The 21,694-nt window shown below is 32.7% G+C and overlaps 1 protein-coding gene across 4 annotated transcripts in view; it reads right to left on the minus strand.

Moving 5' to 3' along the window:
• LOC148284214 (uncharacterized) overlaps window positions 1-21,694 on the minus strand; it is a 73,669-nt gene that overhangs the window by 25,264 nt on the left and 26,711 nt on the right. For all 4 annotated transcript variants that reach the window (XM_088242457.1, XM_088242456.1, XM_088242454.1 and 1 more), the window contains exon 2: window positions 8,900-8,965. In XM_088242457.1, coding sequence (XP_088098583.1) covers window positions 8,900-8,965 — 66 coding nt within the window. The remainder of the gene's footprint in view (window positions 1-8,899; window positions 8,966-21,694) is intronic.

Genomic DNA, 21,694 nt, shown 5'->3' on the forward strand with positions numbered 1-21,694 from the left:
ATAATATTTTTATTCCATCATCAAAATTAAATAAATGGTTATTTGTTAAAATATGTTCAGCAAATTCCGAAAAATTGTTATTATTGAGACATCTCTCTTGAAAGAGTCAAAAAAAATTCTTACGGTATATTAATTTTAAACTTCGAATCAGTCATGAAATTTTAAATTACGATTTTTTTACTAAAAACATTAAATTTGTTAGAACTTAACGATAGAAGAAAAATTATAGACCTTTTAAATTTATTCAAAATTGTAAATTCAATATGGGATTGCCCTGAACTATTATCTCTCATCAACTTCAGGGTGCCTGGAAGAATGACTAGACAGGTGCCACCGTTTTGTAGCAACAATTCACGGACAGTGTATACTTGTAATGCCGTATTAAGTAGACTTCATGAACTCGGCAATAGTTATTCCCACGTATCTGATATATTTAGTGTAGAGTATTGTTCCTATAGACCAAACCTTTTGAACTTTTTCAAAGATGGTGAATGGTTGTTATATTTATTTATTCATGCATTTCATAATCTATATATATATATATATATATATACAGTTTTTTGTTCACTTTGCCTAGCTGTGTGAAACAGTACTTATGATTTTCTTGTTGTTTTACTGTAGAATGTTTTATTATTTAAACTTTTTACTGAATATGCTGTATAATTTTTAGGTTAATTTTTAAAATATAAATCTTGTATAATTTTTGGTTTAATCTTTCTCATATAAAACTTGGGTATAAAGAAATTCACGTTTTAAATATATATATATTAAGCCAAATATGTTTATTTAATAAATGTTTGTAAAAGGCAGATTTGCCGTTTATGTTAATAAAATACTACTTTATACGTACTTTTTATAAGTTATCTTTTATTTTGCCTAAAATCACTCTTAAAATTATTTATTTTTCTTTAGTAGAATCAATAATAAGATATGGTATAAAGTCGTGGGGACATTCGACTAAAACTAATATTGGAATGATCCAGGGTCTACAGTATTCTATAGTTAAGCGAATTGTACCTGCAGAGATTTACGAACAAAGAAGTAATAATGATCTCCTGTACAAAACAATCAAAACTCTGCCTGTTCGAGGACTACTGTGGCTTTGCATCATTTTGGAACAATTTAATAGTAATACATTCAAGTTTCCTCTCAAACATAACCATAATACACGCGTCACGTCTAATGATGGCTTGGTAGTACCAAAAGTATGTAATAAATATGGAAATAGAACTCTCAAATATTTGGTATCTAGAATTTTTAATTTATTACCAAAAGAACTTAAATTTAACTCACATTGTAACAAGAGCAAAATAAGAGAGTGGCTACTCGATCAAGAGTTTATGTATGAATAGTAGCTTAGGTGTAAATATTTTAATTTTTCATATATTTTCTTGTATTTTAAAAATTAATTTATATATTATTATTTGTATAAACATGTTTATTCTGATCTTTCCGGCTATTAATTTTTATCTGTTATTCATTGTTTTTATAAATGTAAATAATATTATTAAGTTAGTAGAAATATAATCTTCACCAACAAGCTACAAAAAGTGGCTTGGTGGGATTTTAGTTTTAGTAAAAATATGACAAGTGAAATTTTTTTAAATTGTAAAAATGTATAATTATGCTATTAAATAAAAAAATAAAAAATTTTAAAAAAATTTAAAAAAAATACAATCTCTTATTATAATTTTAAATGACCGCGATGTTTTTCCTATTTAAAATGCTCTACAATCGTGGCAAGTTGGTTTGTATACCCCTGATTTTTCTAATTTATTTGTTTTATCCTTAGTGTTTTAAAAAAAAATCCTATATTATTATTTGTGTAGAATGCCGGTCTGGCGTCGCTGGGATTTGTGAGTTGCCGAAACTAGTGGGTTGGTAAAATAAACCAAAGTAGGGAACAAAATGCTGAACACTCTTCTATAGTCTAGAATGTAGATTAGAATGACAGTTGTCAGAAAATGTGACGAAATAACTTTGTAGTAACGTCAAAGGAGTTATTTATATTGACACACGAAAAATCATTTGTATCTGGCGTGTTAATTTATTTTTTTAATACAATGCTTGAAACATAAATCAACATTAATGTATAAAATCAGCTTTAAAACAAAAAAAAACCTAATTATTAACGACGTTCTTACAAGGTTACATCATTTTGTTAGAAATGGGACAAATTGATCAATGTAAATTGATCGAATAAAAAAATAATTCATTTGATGTTGTTCATGAAAAAAGTATAAATGTCTCATTTTTTGGTGAATAATTGTGTTAAACACACTATAATAGGCTTGTTTTTGCGTTTTTTACATCAATTTTCTAAAATAACTTGTAAAATCGATTTGATCAGTGATCAGTAATTTCCCATCACTAATGAAATTAGTTTGACCGCTGTCACTCTAATCAAGCTATATTTTGAGGACCATAGTGAAACGGAAGGCCTGTTGACAACTGTCAACAGGCCAGCTTGTCCTGGAGAGTTTTAAGTGGTTTCCTCTCCACATGAGCAAATGCTGAGAAGTTCCTGATTGGCCCACTCTAGAATATCCTTCCTGATCCCAAAAACTTAGCTCAAATTTAAAGTAATTTAACTGCAGAAAAATCATTTTTTTGAAATGCAAACCTTGTACATGATAAGCAAGGTAAAAAATAATGCAATTCAAATATTTTTAAAAAATAAAAAAAACGTAGTCGGTTGTGACAGTAAATAAGTGATTTATAAAACAAAGTTATTTTAATAAAATAAATAAAACAACTTTGTTTTTAACCACTAATTTGTATTTTTCACCGACCGGTTTCAAAGCAAACAAGCTTCTTCGTCAAGGTTTACGTAACTAATGAATTGATTCCTTTTTTTATTTATATCATGTTCACTAAATACTACACGTGGACCCAATAAATCAAGTGGTTTTTTTCCCCTACACGGGTGGTAATTTGATATAATTATTTTCGAAGTAAGACAGGAGAGGACTAAAAGAAATAATGTTTATTTGGTTATTAATTATTATTTTCATATTATGAATCGCTTTTTTAATTTCTAAGATTTCTAAGTTGTCTAATTTTAATATTGTATTTTCAACATGAAGTACTTTTAATCCAGTGTCTTTATTGAAGTTATGATTATTTTATATCATGTGATTTGCGAATTTAGAAAATATATTATTATTTAAGCATCTTAAGTGTTCTTTTACTCTAATATTAAAGTTTCTTTTAGTTTTTCCAATGTAGATTGAATCGCAACCATCACAATTGAATTGGTATATTCCAGATTTATTATATTTATGGACTTTGTCTTTGTGATTTTTTAACAATGTTCCAATATTATTAGTTGTGTAGAAAGCCGGTTTAATGTTTGATGGTAGGGAATTTAATACTTGTTTTGAAAAAATGTCATTTATAAAAATAATCCGCCTCCATTGTTTACGTGGGTTTGCTTTATTTACTGTGGGAGTCGAATATAAATATTTGTTTATGAGTTTGCGTTTTTGTTTTTGATTTAATATTTTATCAATTAAATTCTCATTATATCTATATATGAATAACCACAAAGTTAGTGCTTCAAATATAAACTTAATACAAAGTTATTTTATTTATTCCTTTAAAATAAAAATAAATAAAAAATATTATTTTAATATTTAAATGCTTTAGTGTTATATAGATTCCTTGATAAAAAAATGCAATAAATTTGTAAATAAATAAATGACTTTAAAAGCAAGAGGAAAAAACGGTAAGTACATTATACACTTATTTGTTTATAAATTTGTATAAACCACTTAATTTTTTTAATTACATTTCGACCGGTTTCGAGGTTACTACCTCATTGTCAGGAATTTAACTAACATATAATTACACGCGTTGCTATTTATATAATAAAATATTGTATGAAAGAGACTCATACAATATTTCATAGACTCATACAAGCAATACTCATCCATAAATCTTCTAATCATCCTTTATCCCATAAACACTCTGCTTTCCATTCTATGATACATCGGCTTACTTCAATACCACTAAATAAAAATTATTTTGACTTAGAATTAAATACTATATAGAGTATTGCTTTCAATAATGGCTATGAACTAAATTTAATTGACAATATTTTGAATAAAAAACTTAAATTAAACTACAGGAAATAATACTTATCAGTTCCCAAAATATTTCCAATAAAAACGAGAACTGGCGTAGAATTTTGTACATTAATTCATTTTCTAATAATATAGCACAAATTTTACCTAAAAATATTAGGCCAGCTTTTTATACTTATAATAACATAGGTAAAATATTAACAAATTGTAAAGATAAGGATGATAAATTAAATCATTCGGGAATTTGTAAATTAAATTGTTTAAATTGCCCAAATTTCTATATTGGAAAAACTTCACGTAAATTTAATGTTAGAATCAAAGAACATATAAGATGTCTGAGTAATATTAATTTTTCAGAATTCGCAAATCATCTTATATCCGAAAACCATGAATTTAATCAAGAAACGTGTGTAGAAATTTTACATGTCAATAAAAATGGTTTTCGTTTAGATAATTTAGAACGATTAGAAATTAGTAAAGCCATTAATAAAAAACTTCAAATAATAAATAATCAATTAAATTTAACTTCGAGTCCTCTTTTAAAACTATTCCCGTTATTATTTATTTTATCTTTTTTCTCTCTCTTTCTTTCAATTTTCTGTCTCTTTCATACAATATTTTATTATATAAATAGCAACGCGTGTAATTATAAGTTGGTTAAATTCCTGACGATGAGGTAGTAACCTCTAAACCGGTCGAAGTGTAATTAAAAAAATTAAGTGGTTTATACAAATTTATAAACAAATAAGTGTAAAATGTCATCCCACTAAGTGAAAAATGTTTTTGATAACAATAATAAAGTACATAATAATTTGTGTGGAATCAATATTTTTTGCGAAAAGCACTGAATCATTCAACGCCTAGTAAAACGAGGTGGGTGACCTACAAAGAGCAATTTCTATAAAAGCACGGGTTAGCCATACAAAAGCTAATGAAATGAAAATGAATAATTCACACGTTTGGGCGAATTTAAGTGGGAAAAATCGATAATTTCGTCACACCTTTAACTACAAGCTTAATATAATAATAGTATTTAGCAGGTCTGAAATTACACTTGTCGATGCGCTTTGTAGCTGCAAGACAAATCAGTGTTGTAAATTTTAAGTTAAAATACAACAAAAATACCCACTCGTCATTCAAACATGAATGCCGAGCGTTTTGCAAAAAGGAAGTTTGACAGATTAAGTAACGATGTCGCATTCGATTGTCAATCGAATGCGTCTTTGTCGAGTACTTTTGGGCACTCGAGATCAAGTAGATTGGTTTTTAATCGACTGCATTCGTATGGGTGGTTCGAGAATGCTATCACTCGTTGAATTACGGAATTAGCATACGATTCTAAAGACGAATGAGCCCAGCATAAAGCCCCGGATCGGTTTTGATTTATATTTTTTTGTTTCCGGAAGGTTTTTTCAGGATTTTTTTTGTAACGCATTTTTCTTAAATTGTTTTTTCACGCATAAAATAATCACATTCGTAACAGAAATAGTAGCTACGAAATTTTTGACCTAAAATGCAGTATGCAATCCTGAAAAAACCTTCTAGAAATAAAAAAAAATTGAAAACCGATCCGGTCGAAAATTTGTAAAATCCATTAAAAAATCATAACTCGAAAACGACGCAAAATCGCGGAACATACATGGGGGTGATTCGGATACCTTTAATATAAGGCACCTACGTTTCATCTTTGGATGTCACTTCTCCGGTCACTCTGTATATTAAATATTAAACGTTGTTATTATAAAAGCACGCATAAGAATACGTTTATGTGTGCCCCGCGTAAAGATTCAAAATAAATAAATAAAATAAACCATGTTAAATAAAGTTGCTTTATGGATTGCGTAAAAATCGTGTCAAATAAATCAATATTTATTTATTATCATTATATTACGTACAAAATTATAATTTATACAAAGTTGCTTTGACTGCCTAACTAGGGTTATTTACCCCGTTCTAAGACAGTCAAAAAAAAATAAAAAACAGTAATCAATGTATAAAAACAGTTATAAAGATAGAGGACAAAGTGAAAAACAAAGTAAAAAATGGAGTAAAAATATGGTAAAAAATGTAGTTTACGTAAATGTAAAAAACAAAGTAATAAATGTTGGGAAAACATAGTAAAAAATATTAAAAATATATAAATATGGATATAAAAATATTTTAAAACTCAGTAAAATGCGAAATAAAAACAGAATACATAGTAAGAAACATATTTAAAGTCATAGTAAAAAAATGAACGTATGTGTATAGCAAAAAGCATATTAAAAAAAAACATAGCAAAATACCGGGTAGAAAGAGAAAAAAAACATGTTAAAAAATAAAGTAAAAGATGTAATAAAAAAATATACATAGTCAAAACAAATTAAAATCAGTTAAAAACTAAAAATATATATTATATATAAAATGTATAATATCGTGTATAGAATGTAAATTAACTCGGGAATGAATAAAATACAAATTCGCAATATGATGATGTCACCAGATTATTAATGTTGTTTGCATATGATTATTATGGAGTTGATTATTCTAGTTTAAGGAATGAGACAATGCTAATACGCACCACGCCTAGTTATACTGTCCAATATTTGCACATTTGGCTATCGGAATACCAAAACGAATCATATATGTACAATAATTTATAACAGTTTTCACAATGCGTTGTTGAAACATGCATTGATCAATAATCTAATTTGAAAACCAGTAAAGACAAGCAATTTTTAGAATATTTTTATTTATAATAATTCACAAATACCTTAGTATATATTACAACAAAAAAACGTCTCTCTTACTCTATGAGGCCAAGATCCCGAGTTGAGTTGGGACATAATCCCTGCAATACATCGCATACAAATAATAAAATCAATAGATCTTCAACACAATGGCAACTTAAACAAATACAAACTAATACAATAATCTCTCAAACTTCTCGGTTTTATCAATAGAGTGACGACGGACTTCAAAAATATTAATACCATCAAAACTCTTTATTGCTCACTAGTTCGACCCCATCTAGAATTCGCTTCTCCTATTTGGTCTCCATTCTACAGGACTCATATTGACCATATCGAGTCTGTCCAACACCGTTTTTTAAGAAAAGTGGCATGGTTGCTCGGATTGCAAAGGGGTAATTATTCCTATTTTGAAATAGAGCAATCTCCTAATCCGTCTTCATTGGAGAGGCGTAGAACTGAGACCTTATATGCATTTTCAAAATACTTAATGCTTTAAGTGATGTCCCATCTCTGTTGCAATCAATTTCTTTTCATATTTCCAACCATGTCACCAGAAGTCAAAATCTTCTGTTTATAAAATCTTCTAAGAGCAACTTTGGTGTTTATGCCCCAATGTCCAGAATGTGTAGATTAGTTAATTCATCACACGACTTGGAATTCTTTGGGATAGATCTTCCGGCTTTTCGTAGATCTCTTCGCGACTAAACAGTGTGGGATGAAGTTGGATTGGCATGGTTTAGCTCGAAGTCTTAGGTCTTTCGTTTTTATGAATATATTGTATACAATTATTGTTTTGCCCTTGTTTGTCTTTGCTAAATAGTTTTATGTTCTTTTTGTTCAGTTTCTTGCATTTATGTTTCTTCATGTAACTGTTGTAATTGACTTAGGCCGTATATATAATAAATAAATAAATACCACTTTCGGGCAAAGGGATTTTGAGTATTATTCAATTAAAATATATAACCTACTTCCACTATCTATTAAAACAATTAGAAACGAGAAAATGTCCAAAAAGGCTATAAAAAAATTGATAGTGGAGCTAGGTAGAAGTAAAATGAATTGTCTCATTCGCCCAAACCAATATTGAATCAACTGCTCCACAAGTGTATAACTTATTGTTATTGTGCGTTTTGGTATATAAATAATATAGATGTACATAAATGAATTATAAACATAAATACGTAGTGTTTAAAACTGTCTGAACATTTTGTTAGTTATCTCTGTTTATTAAGTTAGTCTTCTTTGTTTATTTTCAATGTAAAAATATATTTTTTTAAAAGTATATTGTTAAGTGTCCACGGCACGAGTAACCCCAGTGAGGTCACATTATTTTTATTATTAATTATAGTTTATAGTGGAAAAAATATGAATAAATAAATAAAGTAAAATATTTATTTATTTATTTATTAACGGACATTGTCCATGTATACAATAAATAAGGTTTAAATATTACAATAAAAGATTAGTTTAAAACATTTAAAAAAAAGAAAGAAGCATTGACAAACATAAGGGACATCGAGACAAGATCTGGACTATTTATTTAGTGCTCGTTTAAATCGTTGTAAACTTAAACCAAAAAAGTCCAGATCTTGTCTTGAGTTAACAATACGACAAAGGCGGGTCATTGGAGAATTTAGGCAATAGTTTGTTCTATGCTGATCGATGAACAGTACTTCATTTTTTCTCAATCTACGAGTCGGAATATTGAATTTTACTTGTCCCAGTAATGATGGAACATCGATTATACCATTTAGTATGCCGAACATATATATGGAGTCAATATTAGTTCTACGTTTTTGTAGACTGGAAATATTTAACATTGACTCTATTTCAGCATAAGAATAATTATCTCTCTCTAGTCCAAGCATCCACGCTATTTTTCGAAGCAAGCGATGTTGGACTGATTCAATGTGATTTATGCGATTGACATATAATGGAGACCAGACCACTGAGGCATATTCAAGAAGAGAGCGAACAGTTATAACAGAACAAAATATAGCACTTACGACTATTTTGTAGAATTTGGAATAGGAATAAGAGTTTTTAAATATGAAAATAAAATATAATATGTTTTCGGCTTACCTTAAGGCCAAAACCTCAACATTGACCATCCGCTTGAGAATGCTGACATCGGTGAGTTCCGCGCCCCTAAAACAATTAAAAAATGATATGCAAGCGATCTGACAAAATCAAATATTATTCTCCATAAAATTATTTATCTATGCATTTGTAGAAAATAACACAGTCATACAAAATTAAATAATACATACGAAGGTAGGTACTTATTTCGTAAATAGGGTTTGGAATTCCAAGCGTCCATGCAATCTGTAGCTGCAGGACGTGTCTCGATCCAGCTAATATTTGAAAATGATTCTTTTTTTAAATATTAGAAACACTAAAAAGTTAATTTAAAAATGGGTCTAAATTTGTTGCAACAGAGAGGGAAAACATTTTTGAGAAGGTAAAATAAAGAAGTGTGTATGAATGTTGAAGGGACAAAAATAAGCATCTATTAATGTTGAAATGACAAAAAGAATCGTCTATTTGTTGAAGGGACAAAAAGAAGCCTCTATTAATGTTGAAACGACAAAAAGAACCGTCTATTAATGTTGAAGGGACAAAAAGAACCGTCTATTAATGTTGAAGTGACAGGAAGAAGCGTTTATCAATGTTGATGTAACAAAAAGAAGCGTATATTAATGTTGAAGTGACAAAAGGAAGCGTCTATTAATGTTGAAGTGATAAAACAAGCGTCTATTAATGTTAAAGTGACAAGAAGAAGCGTCAATTAATGTTGAAGTGACAAAAAAAAGCGTCTATTTATGTTGAAGTGACAAAAAGAAGCGTTTATCAATGTTGATGTAAAAAAAAAAGCGTATATTAATGTTGAAGTGACAAAAAGAAGCGTCTATTAATGTTGAAGCGACAAAACAAGCGTCTATTAATGTTGAAGCGACAAAACAAGCGTCTATTAATGTTAAAGTGACAAAAAGAAGCGTCTGTTAATGCTTAAGGCCTTTAAGAAGTTGGCGGTCTCCGTGGTGTAGTGGTCAAGACACTTGTCTCACACCGGAAGGTTCCGGGTTCGATTCCCAGTGAGAACACAAAAAATAAATGTGTTCCGTAGTGTAATTTACCACTGTTACTGGGCCTCCTGGCCTGTTGTGGTGCAAAAAAAAGTGACAAAAAGAACCTTCTATAAATGATAGTGACAAAAATAAGAGTCTAGTGCTGCAAAAACTCTTGGATTTGGATAGCCAGCACTCATTCAAACGGCTGGAGCACGATTTGTAGCGCGCGAGCAAAGTTCAATGTCAAGTTTTTTTTTTCCAAATGGGTGGTAATTTAAGATGCATTTTTTTGAAACTAGACAGGAGTGGACTAAAAGAATTATTGTTTATTTGGTTATTCATTTTAAAAAGACTTTGTCTCTTTCACAAATATCATCATCTATAGAAAGAAAGCCCGGACGGTCTATATAAGGACAGCCCGTGATTCTACAAGCCAGAGTGCCAGTGCTTCTTCGCGAGTAAACATCGAACGCTTTACGCCCAGTGAGCCGGACTATTGCCTGAAGATTTTACTTCTGAAGACTTCTTAAAATACGCCCAGAGGGGTGCTGGACTATTGAACCTAATGAAGACAATAAAAACTTGTGTGCGAATTCACGTTATAAATTTTCCTTTTAAAAAATAAAGACATTCTTACGTCAAAATATTAAAATTGTTTTTCATTTGAAATAAGAACTTTTTGTGTTATATTTATTTTGTTTATTTTTATTTTGCATGTACTTTTTCATTTGCCAATAAACGCCGTATTTGGATACTGAACTGAACTTACAGAAACATCAATATTAGCTAGAAAATCGGTAAAAAAAAAAAACAAAAAATTCAAAGCCTATCTGGAGACAAAAAAAGGCGACTGTCGATTTGAATAATTTTTAGCACACATAGTTTTGACTGCATCTGGCACCTTTTTTGCTATTAAAAAAGCGAAATTAAAAAAAAACCCGCCCACCTTATTTAGCGTACATAGCAAATAGTAAATTAAATCGGAAAGTTGTACGTTTTTCTTGAAGAATGATCGGATATGCAAATTTCATAAACAATCCGTTATGAAGATTCGTGTAGATTATTTTAATTTCTAAAAATTCACACGGTTTAATTTATAATGAATATTAGTACCGATTACCATCATACGATAGTTGTTTTTTTTTAAATATAAATTAAGCACCCAGAGGGTTTTTACAATATAGAGTTGCTCATAAAATACAGAGTTGCTTATAATATTATAGGCGGCCACCGTCGTGTAGTGGTCAAGACGCTTGACTCACACGCGGAAGGTTCCGGGTTCGATTCCAGATGAGAACACAAAAAGCAAATGTGATTTTTCTCAAACCTGGGTGTTCTGCGATGTAATTCACCACTGTAATTAGGCCTCCTGGCCAACAGGCCAGTTTTATTTATTTATGTTTTTCAACACAACAGTGGTGCAAAGAATAAATAAATAAAATACATTTGACTTCGCTAAAATCAACAGCTGGCAGAATTGAAGAAATATGGAAGTTCAAACGAAGGTCAAAACGATGAATGTTACACAGTTTGTTGAGTGGCCACATAAACCGGCCGATGACAGGTCATAAGCCCTGTAAATGCCTAGACTTCCATATCCCTTTTCTTAGATGTCCTCTATTTCTAGTTTCAGTTTCAGTGCTGCAGAGCAGAGTTTATTTTATAATTAAAAAATACATATAAGAATTTGTTACCCACTAGGTCTAAAGACTTTTCGGTGGGACACATTTTTTTTTATGACAGGTTTATATTACATTTATTTTATTTACATTTTACAAATTTATTTTTAACGGGCACTATAAAGTATCTAGAAGATACAGATAGTGTTTTTCTGGGTTATTATGCCGTGTTTGTGGGCTTTGTATTGCCGACGTTTCGGAGCACATTGCAGTGTCCATCTTCAGGGCTGAATGTATGAGTGTAGTTTTTAGTGTGTTTAATTGTGAGGAATTTGTACCGTGTCGCAGTCGGGCAATGTATGTGGTTAAGTGTGTGGAGTTTGTACCGTGGGCTTTGGAAGCACCGGGTACCATGAGGTTCGTAGTCGTAACCCATCATCCCTGTTTATGTTATTAGGATGCTTGTATATTTCTATGGCTTCCTTTATTAAACGGGCTTGATGATTTTTGGGCTTTCCAAGGACATTTGGCTCAAATGAGAAATTATGCCCTGTTTCTATGTAGTGCTCTGCAAGAGCTGATTTATCCGGGTAGCCCAACTTGCATGCACTCTTGTGCTCTTTTATTCTTGTCATTATGTTTCTGGCAGTCTGCCCTATGTAGACTGTTTCACAGCTTTTGCAATTTAATTTATATACTCCATCTGTTTCAAGTGGGTCCCGATCTTTTACTGATTTTAGTAAGTTTCTTACTTTTGAGGTCGTACCGAACACTGTCCTTATGTCCCGTTTCTTAAGCGTTTTTGCAATTCTATCCGTGACATTTTTGACATAGGGAAGGAACGCTATTCTTTTATCCGTATTAGCATCATCCATCTTGGAAATATTCTTTGGATTTGTTACCGACATTATTCTTCTTTTTATATCCTTCTTTTCATAGCCATTACTTTCTAATACTTTTGTCAGTATATTCAATTCCTCTTCTAGGTTACTTTCTTCACAAATACGTGTTGCCCTTCTGGCCAGCGTGTTTATGATGCCTAATTTTTGAGATGGGTGGTGATGTGAGGTAGCATGGAGATACCGGTTTGTATGTGTGGGTTTTCTATACACCGTATGTCCCAGTCTGCCATCTTCCTTTCTGCTTAATTTGACGTCTAGAAAAGATAGGCTTTTGTCCTCCTCTACTTCCATAGTAAACTGTATTGCCGGGTGGAGATTATTTAGATGGTCTAAAAACACTGTTAATCTTTCTGCACCATGATTCCAAATGACAAATACGTCATCTACGTATCGAAGCCATACTTTGGGTGCATATGGAGCTGTGTCCAAGGCCGTTTCTTCAAATGTCTCCATGAAAAAGTTTGCTAGAACCGGCGATAAAGGATTGCCCATAGCCACTCCTTCTAACTGTTTAAAAATTTCATTTTCAAAAGAAAAGTATCCATTTGTTAAGCAGTACTCAAATAAAGCGCACATGTCTTCACTAAAAATCTCTCTTATAAGTACCATTGCGTCATTCAGGGGCACATTCGTGAAAAGTGACACTACGTCAAAACTGACTAATATATCATCCTTCTCAACTTTTAGCTCCTTTATTGTATCCACGAAATGTGAAGAATCTCTGACAAATGAAGTGGTTTTTCCCGTGTGTTTTTGAAGGAGACTTGCCAAGTATTGTGAGAGTTTGTATGTAGGAGCACCTATAGTGCTTACTATTGGTCTCAAAGGAGTGCCTTCTTTGTGTATTTTTGGTAGTCCGTATAGTGCTGGAGTTTTCGGAGCTTGTGTAAATATCTTCCAATGTAAGTCTTTAGGAATATTAGATTTCCTCACTAACTCCCTTATTCCTTTATCAATCTTATTGGTGGGATTTTTCTTTAGTTTTTCATATGTCTTGCTTTTTAATAGCTCACGCATCTTGTCAGAATATGTTTTTTGATCCAATACCACGGTTGCGTTTCCTTTGTCGGCTGGTAGAATTAAAATATCTTTATTGTCCCTTAGTTCTTTTAAGGCTATGCGTTCCTGTTTGGATATGTTAGATGGTGGTAATTTAGTTTTTCTTAATATCAGGCAAGTATCTTGTCGGATTTCTTCCGCAACTGCAATAGGGATCTTCTTACTTAGTGCCGCCTCAACTCCACATATTATGTCCTCAACCGGGATGGTCTTAGGCGTAACTGCAAAGTTGAGTCCTTTACTGAGTATCGATATTGCATCTTTGCTCAGAGTTTGGCTAGATAGATTCATCACCACTTTCTGTGGATCCAGTTGAATTGTCTTTTCTTTCTTTCTCTTTTCCATTTCTTGGAATTTCTTTTTCTGTTTCTTCTCTACTGCTAGTTTACTTCTTTCAGCTTGGGTATGGGTTATGTCTTCAATCTTCATGAAGTGTTGGGGTGACAAGGTAGCACCGAGGAGAAGATGCAGATCATACAGGGTTTTCGAGATTTTGTTTAACTCGAAACGGGTATTGCTTATCCTTTCCCTGAGTAGCGCTGCTTCTGCTAGTAGAGTAGAGTATTCCAAAGAGCAGAAGCAGCGCTACTCAGGGAAAGGATAAGCAATACCCGTTTCGAGTTAAACAAAATCTCGAAAACCCTGTATGATCTGCATCTTCTCCTCGGTGCTACCTTGTCACCCCAACACTTCATGAAGATTGAAGACATAACCCATACCCAAGCTGAAAGAAGTAAACTAGCAGTAGAGAAGAAACAGAAAAAGAAATTCCAAGAAATGGAAAAGAGAAAGAAAGAAAAGACAATTCAACTGGATCCACAGAAAGTGGTGATGAATCTATCTAGCCAAACTCTGAGCAAAGATGCAATATCGATACTCAGTAAAGGACTCAACTTTGCAGTTACGCCTAAGACCATCCCGGTTGAGGACATAATATGTGGAGTTGAGGCGGCACTAAGTAAGAAGATCCCTATTGCAGTTGCGGAAGAAATCCGACAAGATACTTGCCTGATATTAAGAAAAACTAAATTACCACCATCTAACATATCCAAACAGGAACGCATAGCCTTAAAAGAACTAAGGGACAATAAAGATATTTTAATTCTACCAGCCGACAAAGGAAACGCAACCGTGGTATTGGATCAAAAAACATATTCTGACAAGATGCGTGAGCTATTAAAAAGCAAGACATATGAAAAACTAAAGAAAAATCCCACCAATAAGATTGATAAAGGAATAAGGGAGTTAGTGAGGAAATCTAATATTCCTAAAGACTTACATTGGAAGATATTTACACAAGCTCCGAAAACTCCAGCACTATACGGACTACCAAAAATACACAAAGAAGGCACTCCTTTGAGACCAATAGTAAGCACTATAGGTGCTCCTACATACAAACTCTCACAATACTTGGCAAGTCTCCTTCAAAAACACACGGGAAAAACCACTTCATTTGTCAGAGATTCTTCACATTTCGTGGATACAATAAAGGAGCTAAAAGTTGAGAAGGATGATATATTAGTCAGTTTTGACGTAGTGTCACTTTTCACGAATGTGCCCCTGAATGACGCAATGGTACTTATAAGAGAGATTTTTAGTGAAGACATGTGCGCTTTATTTGAGTACTGCTTAACAAATGGATACTTTTCTTTTGAAAATGAAATTTTTAAACAGTTAGAAGGAGTGGCTATGGGCAATCCTTTATCGCCGGTTCTAGCAAACTTTTTCATGGAGACATTTGAAGAAACGGCCTTGGACACAGCTCCATATGCACCCAAAGTATGGCTTCGATACGTAGATGACGTATTTGTCATTTGGAATCATGGTGCAGAAAGATTAACAGTGTTTTTAGACCATCTAAATAATCTCCACCCGGCAATACAGTTTACTATGGAAGTAGAGGAGGACAAAAGCCTATCTTTTCTAGACGTCAAATTAAGCAGAAAGGAAGATGGCAGACTGGGACATACGGTGTATAGAAAACCCACACATACAAACCGGTATCTCCATGCTACCTCACATCACCACCCATCTCAAAAATTAGGCATCATAAACACGCTGGCCAGAAGGGCAACACGTATTTGTGAAGAAAGTAACCTAGAAGAGGAATTGAATATACTGACAAAAGTATTAGAAAGTAATGGCTATGAAAAGAAGGATATAAAAAGAAGAATAATGTCGGTAACAAATCCAAAGAATATTTCCAAGATGGATGATGCTAATACGGATAAAAGAATAGCGTTCCTTCCCTATGTCAAAAATGTCACGGATAGAATTGCAAAAACGCTTAAGAAACGGGACATAAGGACAGTGTTCGGTACGACCTCAAAAGTAAGAAACTTACTAAAATCAGTAAAAGATCGGGACCCACTTGAAACAGATGGAGTATATAAATTAAATTGCAAAAGCTGTGAAACAGTCTACATAGGGCAGACTGCCAGAAACATAATGACAAGAATAAAAGAGCACAAGAGTGCATGCAAGTTGGGCTACCCGGATAAATCAGCTCTTGCAGAGCACTACATAGAAACAGGGCATAATTTCTCATTTGAGCCAAATGTCCTTGGAAAGCCCAAAAATCATCAAGCCCGTTTAATAAAGGAAGCCATAGAAATATACAAGCATCCTAATAACATAAACAGGGATGATGGGTTACGACTACGAACCTCATGGTACCCGGTGCTTCCAAAGCCCACGGTACAAACTCCACACACTTAACCACATACATTGCCCGACTGCGACACGGTACAAATTCCTCACAATTAAACACACTAAAAACTACACTCATACATTCAGCCCTGAAGATGGACACTGCAATGTGCTCCGAAACGTCGGCAATACAAAGCCCACAAACACGGCATAATAACCCAGAAAAACACTATCTGTATTCTGAAGGCCGTGAAAACCTACGAACCTATCTAGAAGATATTTCTTCAGTTCTTTTTTTTTCATTTGAAGATCTTTCATGTTAATGATGGTTTGTGGGAGATCATTGAACAATCTTGGAACAACGCAATTTAATGTTCGCTCTCCGAGGTAATTTTTAATTCGGGGAACAAACAGGGCGCCTTTATTTTTATTTGTTATTTTATTTTATTTTATTTTATTTAGAAAACATACAGTCATACATAATAAGTATTAAAAACAACAATTTTTTAACATAAAAAGACCAATTAAGTTTTCATAAATTATAAAGATATAAACATTAAATGTGACAAAAAAATAAAAAAATAAATAAGAATTTCAAGTGAGAAAAGAATAATTGTTGACATTTGCGTTATCCATGGAGGTAATAAATAAAAATACCGAATGTACACTCCGAGCCATCCACGCACGCACATGAACGCACATATAAAACTTACACAAACATATACATTACATGCGGCACATATACATAACATGTTTATGCCCAAGATGCACATTCAGCAACTAGCCCAAATAATCGACCCCATGAAGAAATTTTCTGTACAAATGCAACGTGCAGTTAAAAATGTCTACATCAATACTGAGTCCGTTATAATTTCTACAGGTACGTCTAATGAATGAATTCGAGGTATAATTGTTTTTACAAGTTGGCACATAAAAAAGGGAATTTAATCTAGTATAGCGAAGAGGACAACGGAAACCAATATTTTGTAAAAGATACGGCGAATCAACTATATTATTGAGAATTTTGAAAAGAAAAATTAAATCATATGTAAGGCGCCTTTTTTGTAGTGATTCTATATTAAAATTGATCAAAGATGCGCCGTAATCATTTTCAATGTTGCCAAAACGATATTCCAGGCTCCTTAATTTATTTTGAATGTTTTCAATTTGATTAATATATACATTATATTGAGGGGACCATACTAATGAAGCGAATTCGAGTTGACTTCGCACATAAGTATAGTAAAGAAGTTTAAATGTAATTTGGTGATGAGAATGGCTTGGAGATTCGTAAGATAAACCCTAGAAGTCTGTACGCCTTATCTACTATTGTATTTAATCTTTAGTTTTTAATCTAGTGTTGTGAGTGTGGGAAACTCTTTTTTTATATTCCGGATCAACAAAGTGATCTACAATTAATTTGTAGTCACAAAATTGTTTTACCGGCAGGACATTACAGAATTTAAAATATACACCTTCGCCCATATGTTTCGCCTCACGGATTATGCTATCCGGTACAATCCCCCTCAACAGTCTCACCTGGATATCATAAATTTTACCCAGATGGAAGGTGAGACCCCAGGCCCAGACACGCACTCCGTAAGATATAATGGATTCAATGAGCGAGGTATATATGAATCTTAACGTTTTGAAAGGGAGTATGCTTTTGATTTTATAAATCACCTTAAGCCAGTACCTTAATTTGTCGCAGATTCGATCAATATGAGCTAAATTTAGAATCAATAATTAATCCTAAATATGTATGATTATTTACAACATATACATGGATAAATGTATGAAAGAATTGAAAAGTATGGATGTGGGAGCGAAAATGAGTAATCTAACTGTCAGTTGCCTTCTGTACGCCGATGACGCAGTCCTCCTAGCTGACAGCGAAGAGGAACTGCAATCCTTGGTTACAAAGGTTTACGAAGTGTGCAAGGAGAGTGATTTGCTAATGAATGTGCAAAAGTCGAACGTCATGGTCTTTGAAAGAAATGTAACTATGACTGAATGTAAGATTGTAGTAAATGGAGATAGTTTGAAACAGGTCGAAGAATTTGTATATCTGGGTAGTATGTTTACTAGAGATGGAAATATGGACAAGGATATTGAAAGGAGGGTTAGTGCCGGTAACAGAGTTAATGGTGCCTTAAAGTCTGTCGTAGCAAATAAGTGTCTATCGCAAGAGGCTAAATTAGCAGTTCATAACGGAGTTCTGGTACCAACCCTAATGTATGGAAGCGAAGCATGGAGTTGGAAAAAAAGGGACGAAAGTAGACTGAATGCTGTTGAAATGCGATCCCTCAGGCGAATGTGCGGAAAAACAATGTATGATAGGTGCCCTAATGTCGAAATTAGAGCAGAATGCAAGGCTGAGTTAAGCATTATCGACAAAATTAAGAAAGGTCTTTTGCGATGGTTCGGTCATGTGGAGCGAATAAATGATGAAAGAACGGCTAAAAAGATTTATGATGCGAATGTGTCTGGTTGTAGAAGTCGAGGAAGGCCGAGAAAGACATGGCATGATCAAGTACAACAAATTCTTGAAAGTGGTCATGTGAAAAGTCGGAATAATCGACGTGCGTGCATGAGAAGATGTATGAATGTGAAGGAAGCAAAGGAAGTGTGCCAGGACAGAGTGGTGTGGCGTTCTATCCTCTCTGCCTACCCCTCTGGGGAAATGGCGTGATGGTTAGTTAGTTAGTTAGTTAGTTAGTTAATAGGACAATTACATTTATCTGATTCTATATTTAAATTTGAATGAAGGCAAACATTTATATTAGCTTGTATTTCGGTTGTGGTCCCGTGGCTAGTGTCTCGGACTCACGGACCAAAGGTCCGTGGTTCGAATCCCACTCTACCCCAACTTGATTCCATTTTCTAATAGTGAGTTATTTACAACTCGTTGAAAATGGCCCTCAAAATTAAATATTTGGGTAAATCATAAGAACGCAAATATTTCTTTTTTTAAAAAAAAAAAAAAAAAATTTCAATTTCAAATTCACATTTAGTAATATACGGTGAGGATACATGAACAATTTTAGTTTTTTTAGAATTTATTACCAAGCCATAGTCATGCGCTCATTTAATGAGATTTGAAAAATCTAAGTTTAATTTGTTAATCTTAAATATATAACTGGGCCAGCCATGTGTACGAACATTTTGACATACTAAAAACATAAAATCATCATCATTCCCATTCCGCAACTAATGGTGCATAGGGCGCTGCATTGGTACACCAACCGCAGTGTATCTAGATCATTTTTGTAACATAAAGGTACGATTATCAGTCTCACGCTTCGGGTACCAGTCCAGGGACTATGAAATATTCTAATATAAAAACAACTTTTTGACCTTTCCCTTACTGTCCTAAAAACACCCGCGCGTTACGGTGCTGTGTAGTCACTACACATTTAAAAAATAAGAGATTGAAAAGGGGAAAAATGGAATATTTATAAGGGATGGCTTTAGTTAACCATAATTTTATTTATTTATTTAAATCTTAAAGAGGGCACACATATCATACATATTGTTATGTGTGTTCTAATAATAACATTGCAAATATATTTAATTTATAAGTGTTTTTTTCTTCATAAATATTTTTTTCCATTTCGTAATACTTTTTAATTGCTTTAAATAAAATGGAATTTTGTGACTTTGCCTTTTTCCTAAATGGAAGTCTAATTTTGTTCTTTTCTCTAGTATTGTGATCGTGTTCATGCTGGTTCCGATCAATTTTTTTCCAAAATTCTGTTTTTTTATTAGAGTTTATAATTTTATGAACAAATATCATTGTATTGTAAAATATTCTTTGTTTATATGTTAATAATTTCATTTCATTTACCATCGACTTTACCCTCGTGTATCTGTTTTTTTCAAAATGATTATAAAGGCTTTATTTTGTAATACAGTTAGTTTATCTATGTTTCCTTCGTTTGATAAAAATAAAATGCTACTACAGTAGTTAACGTGTGGTTCAATAATTGCTTTGTAAATAGTTTTGCAAGAGTCCTTATTCCTTATCAATAAATCTTCTGATCCTTCCCAAAATTGATATTTTTTTTGCAATCTTATTAATTCAAATATGATAATATTTCAAATCTAACTGCTGAAAACATGAAAAAAAACATTGGGTATCGCTAACGACTCGGGCGAAACGTGCACCCGCGCTAACTTCCCGAGAGCTACTAAGTAGCTAGTACTGGACTACGTGACTGACTCTGCGACGGGCGTAAATTCTTTACTATTTTTTTCATACGCAACAATCCGTAACATTGGTATACTGTGAGTATACTTTTGCTGATATATGTGATTTATCGCCGATTTCCGATAAAATGCCCTTTTGTGCCTAATAAGTACTTATTATTTAATAACAAATTATTTCAGTCTATACGTAAATGTGTAATGGAGGAATACTGAAAATCTTAACCCAATATTTATTATATTTATAAAGATATTATAGTTATTAGACGCGATGTGTACTAGGGGTGTGGGGTTAAATAAATATTACATTTGAACCATGTCGGGAATGGAACCCTTGTATGGTAGGCAAACGCGTTGACCACTACGCCACGAGGCCGAGATGATCAATGCAACCTAATTAAGGCTACCTCCCCCCGCCACGTGTAAGGCTACCTCCCCCCGCCACCCGGCCTCACTCGGGTGCAGTCCGCGCGGTAAGAAACATGCACAGAGAAAATATTATTATTAATGAAAGGCAATGCAATATATTTATAAATTAAATAATAGATCCTAATTCTATAGGCCTCGGTATAACGAAAGCCACCCACGAAGGTAACAAATTAAAGTCTTTATTGGGGAGGCAGCATTTCATGTTTACATATACCGAGGCTTCTACACTAGCTATTCAAGAGGCCCCAGGAAGGGCTGCTGAGTCTACACGACGTCCGTAACAAGTATAGTTGGTATAAAAATAAAAATAATAAGATGAGTGTGTAAACAACGTAAACTTTTAAAAATACAATATAAAGAAAGAAATATAGAACTGTGTTTAGAAGTACAGTTAATTTTTAAAATTTCAAAAAATTAAAAATAAGCGGTAGAAGCCAGAATATTAAATTTTTCAATAAATAAAATTCAAACATATCAAAGAAATGCAGTTTAAAGGTTTAAAGCAGTTAGGTACATGATGTTATAAAATACAATATAAAAAGAATATTCATATTTTTTTATTTTTTTTGTACCACAACAGGCCAGGAATCACAGTGGTGAATTACATCACAGAGCCCCCAGGCTTGAGAAAAATCACATTTTAATTTTTGTGTTCTCACCGGGAATCGAACCCGGAACCTTCCGTGCGTGAGTCAAGCGTCTTGACCACTACACCGCGGAGGCCGATAAATATATTATTATTTTTTATTTTTTTTCTTTTATTCAGGAAACATACAGTACAGTTACAAAGTTTAATATTTTACACAATTAGACTTAATTCTAATGGACCAGTAAAGTTTCCATATTAAAAAGCAATTATATGTAAGGTTAATTATGAAAGTATAAAAAAGAGAAGGAAAAAGAAAAACATAAATAAAAGTTGTTTAAAAATTAAAATTTAAG

This window comes from Micrasema longulum, unplaced genomic scaffold (genome assembly GCF_059751315.1).
Source record: "Micrasema longulum isolate JH-2025_06_02 unplaced genomic scaffold, ASM5975131v1 h1tg000140l, whole genome shotgun sequence".
NCBI lineage: Eukaryota > Metazoa > Arthropoda > Insecta > Trichoptera > Brachycentridae > Micrasema > Micrasema longulum.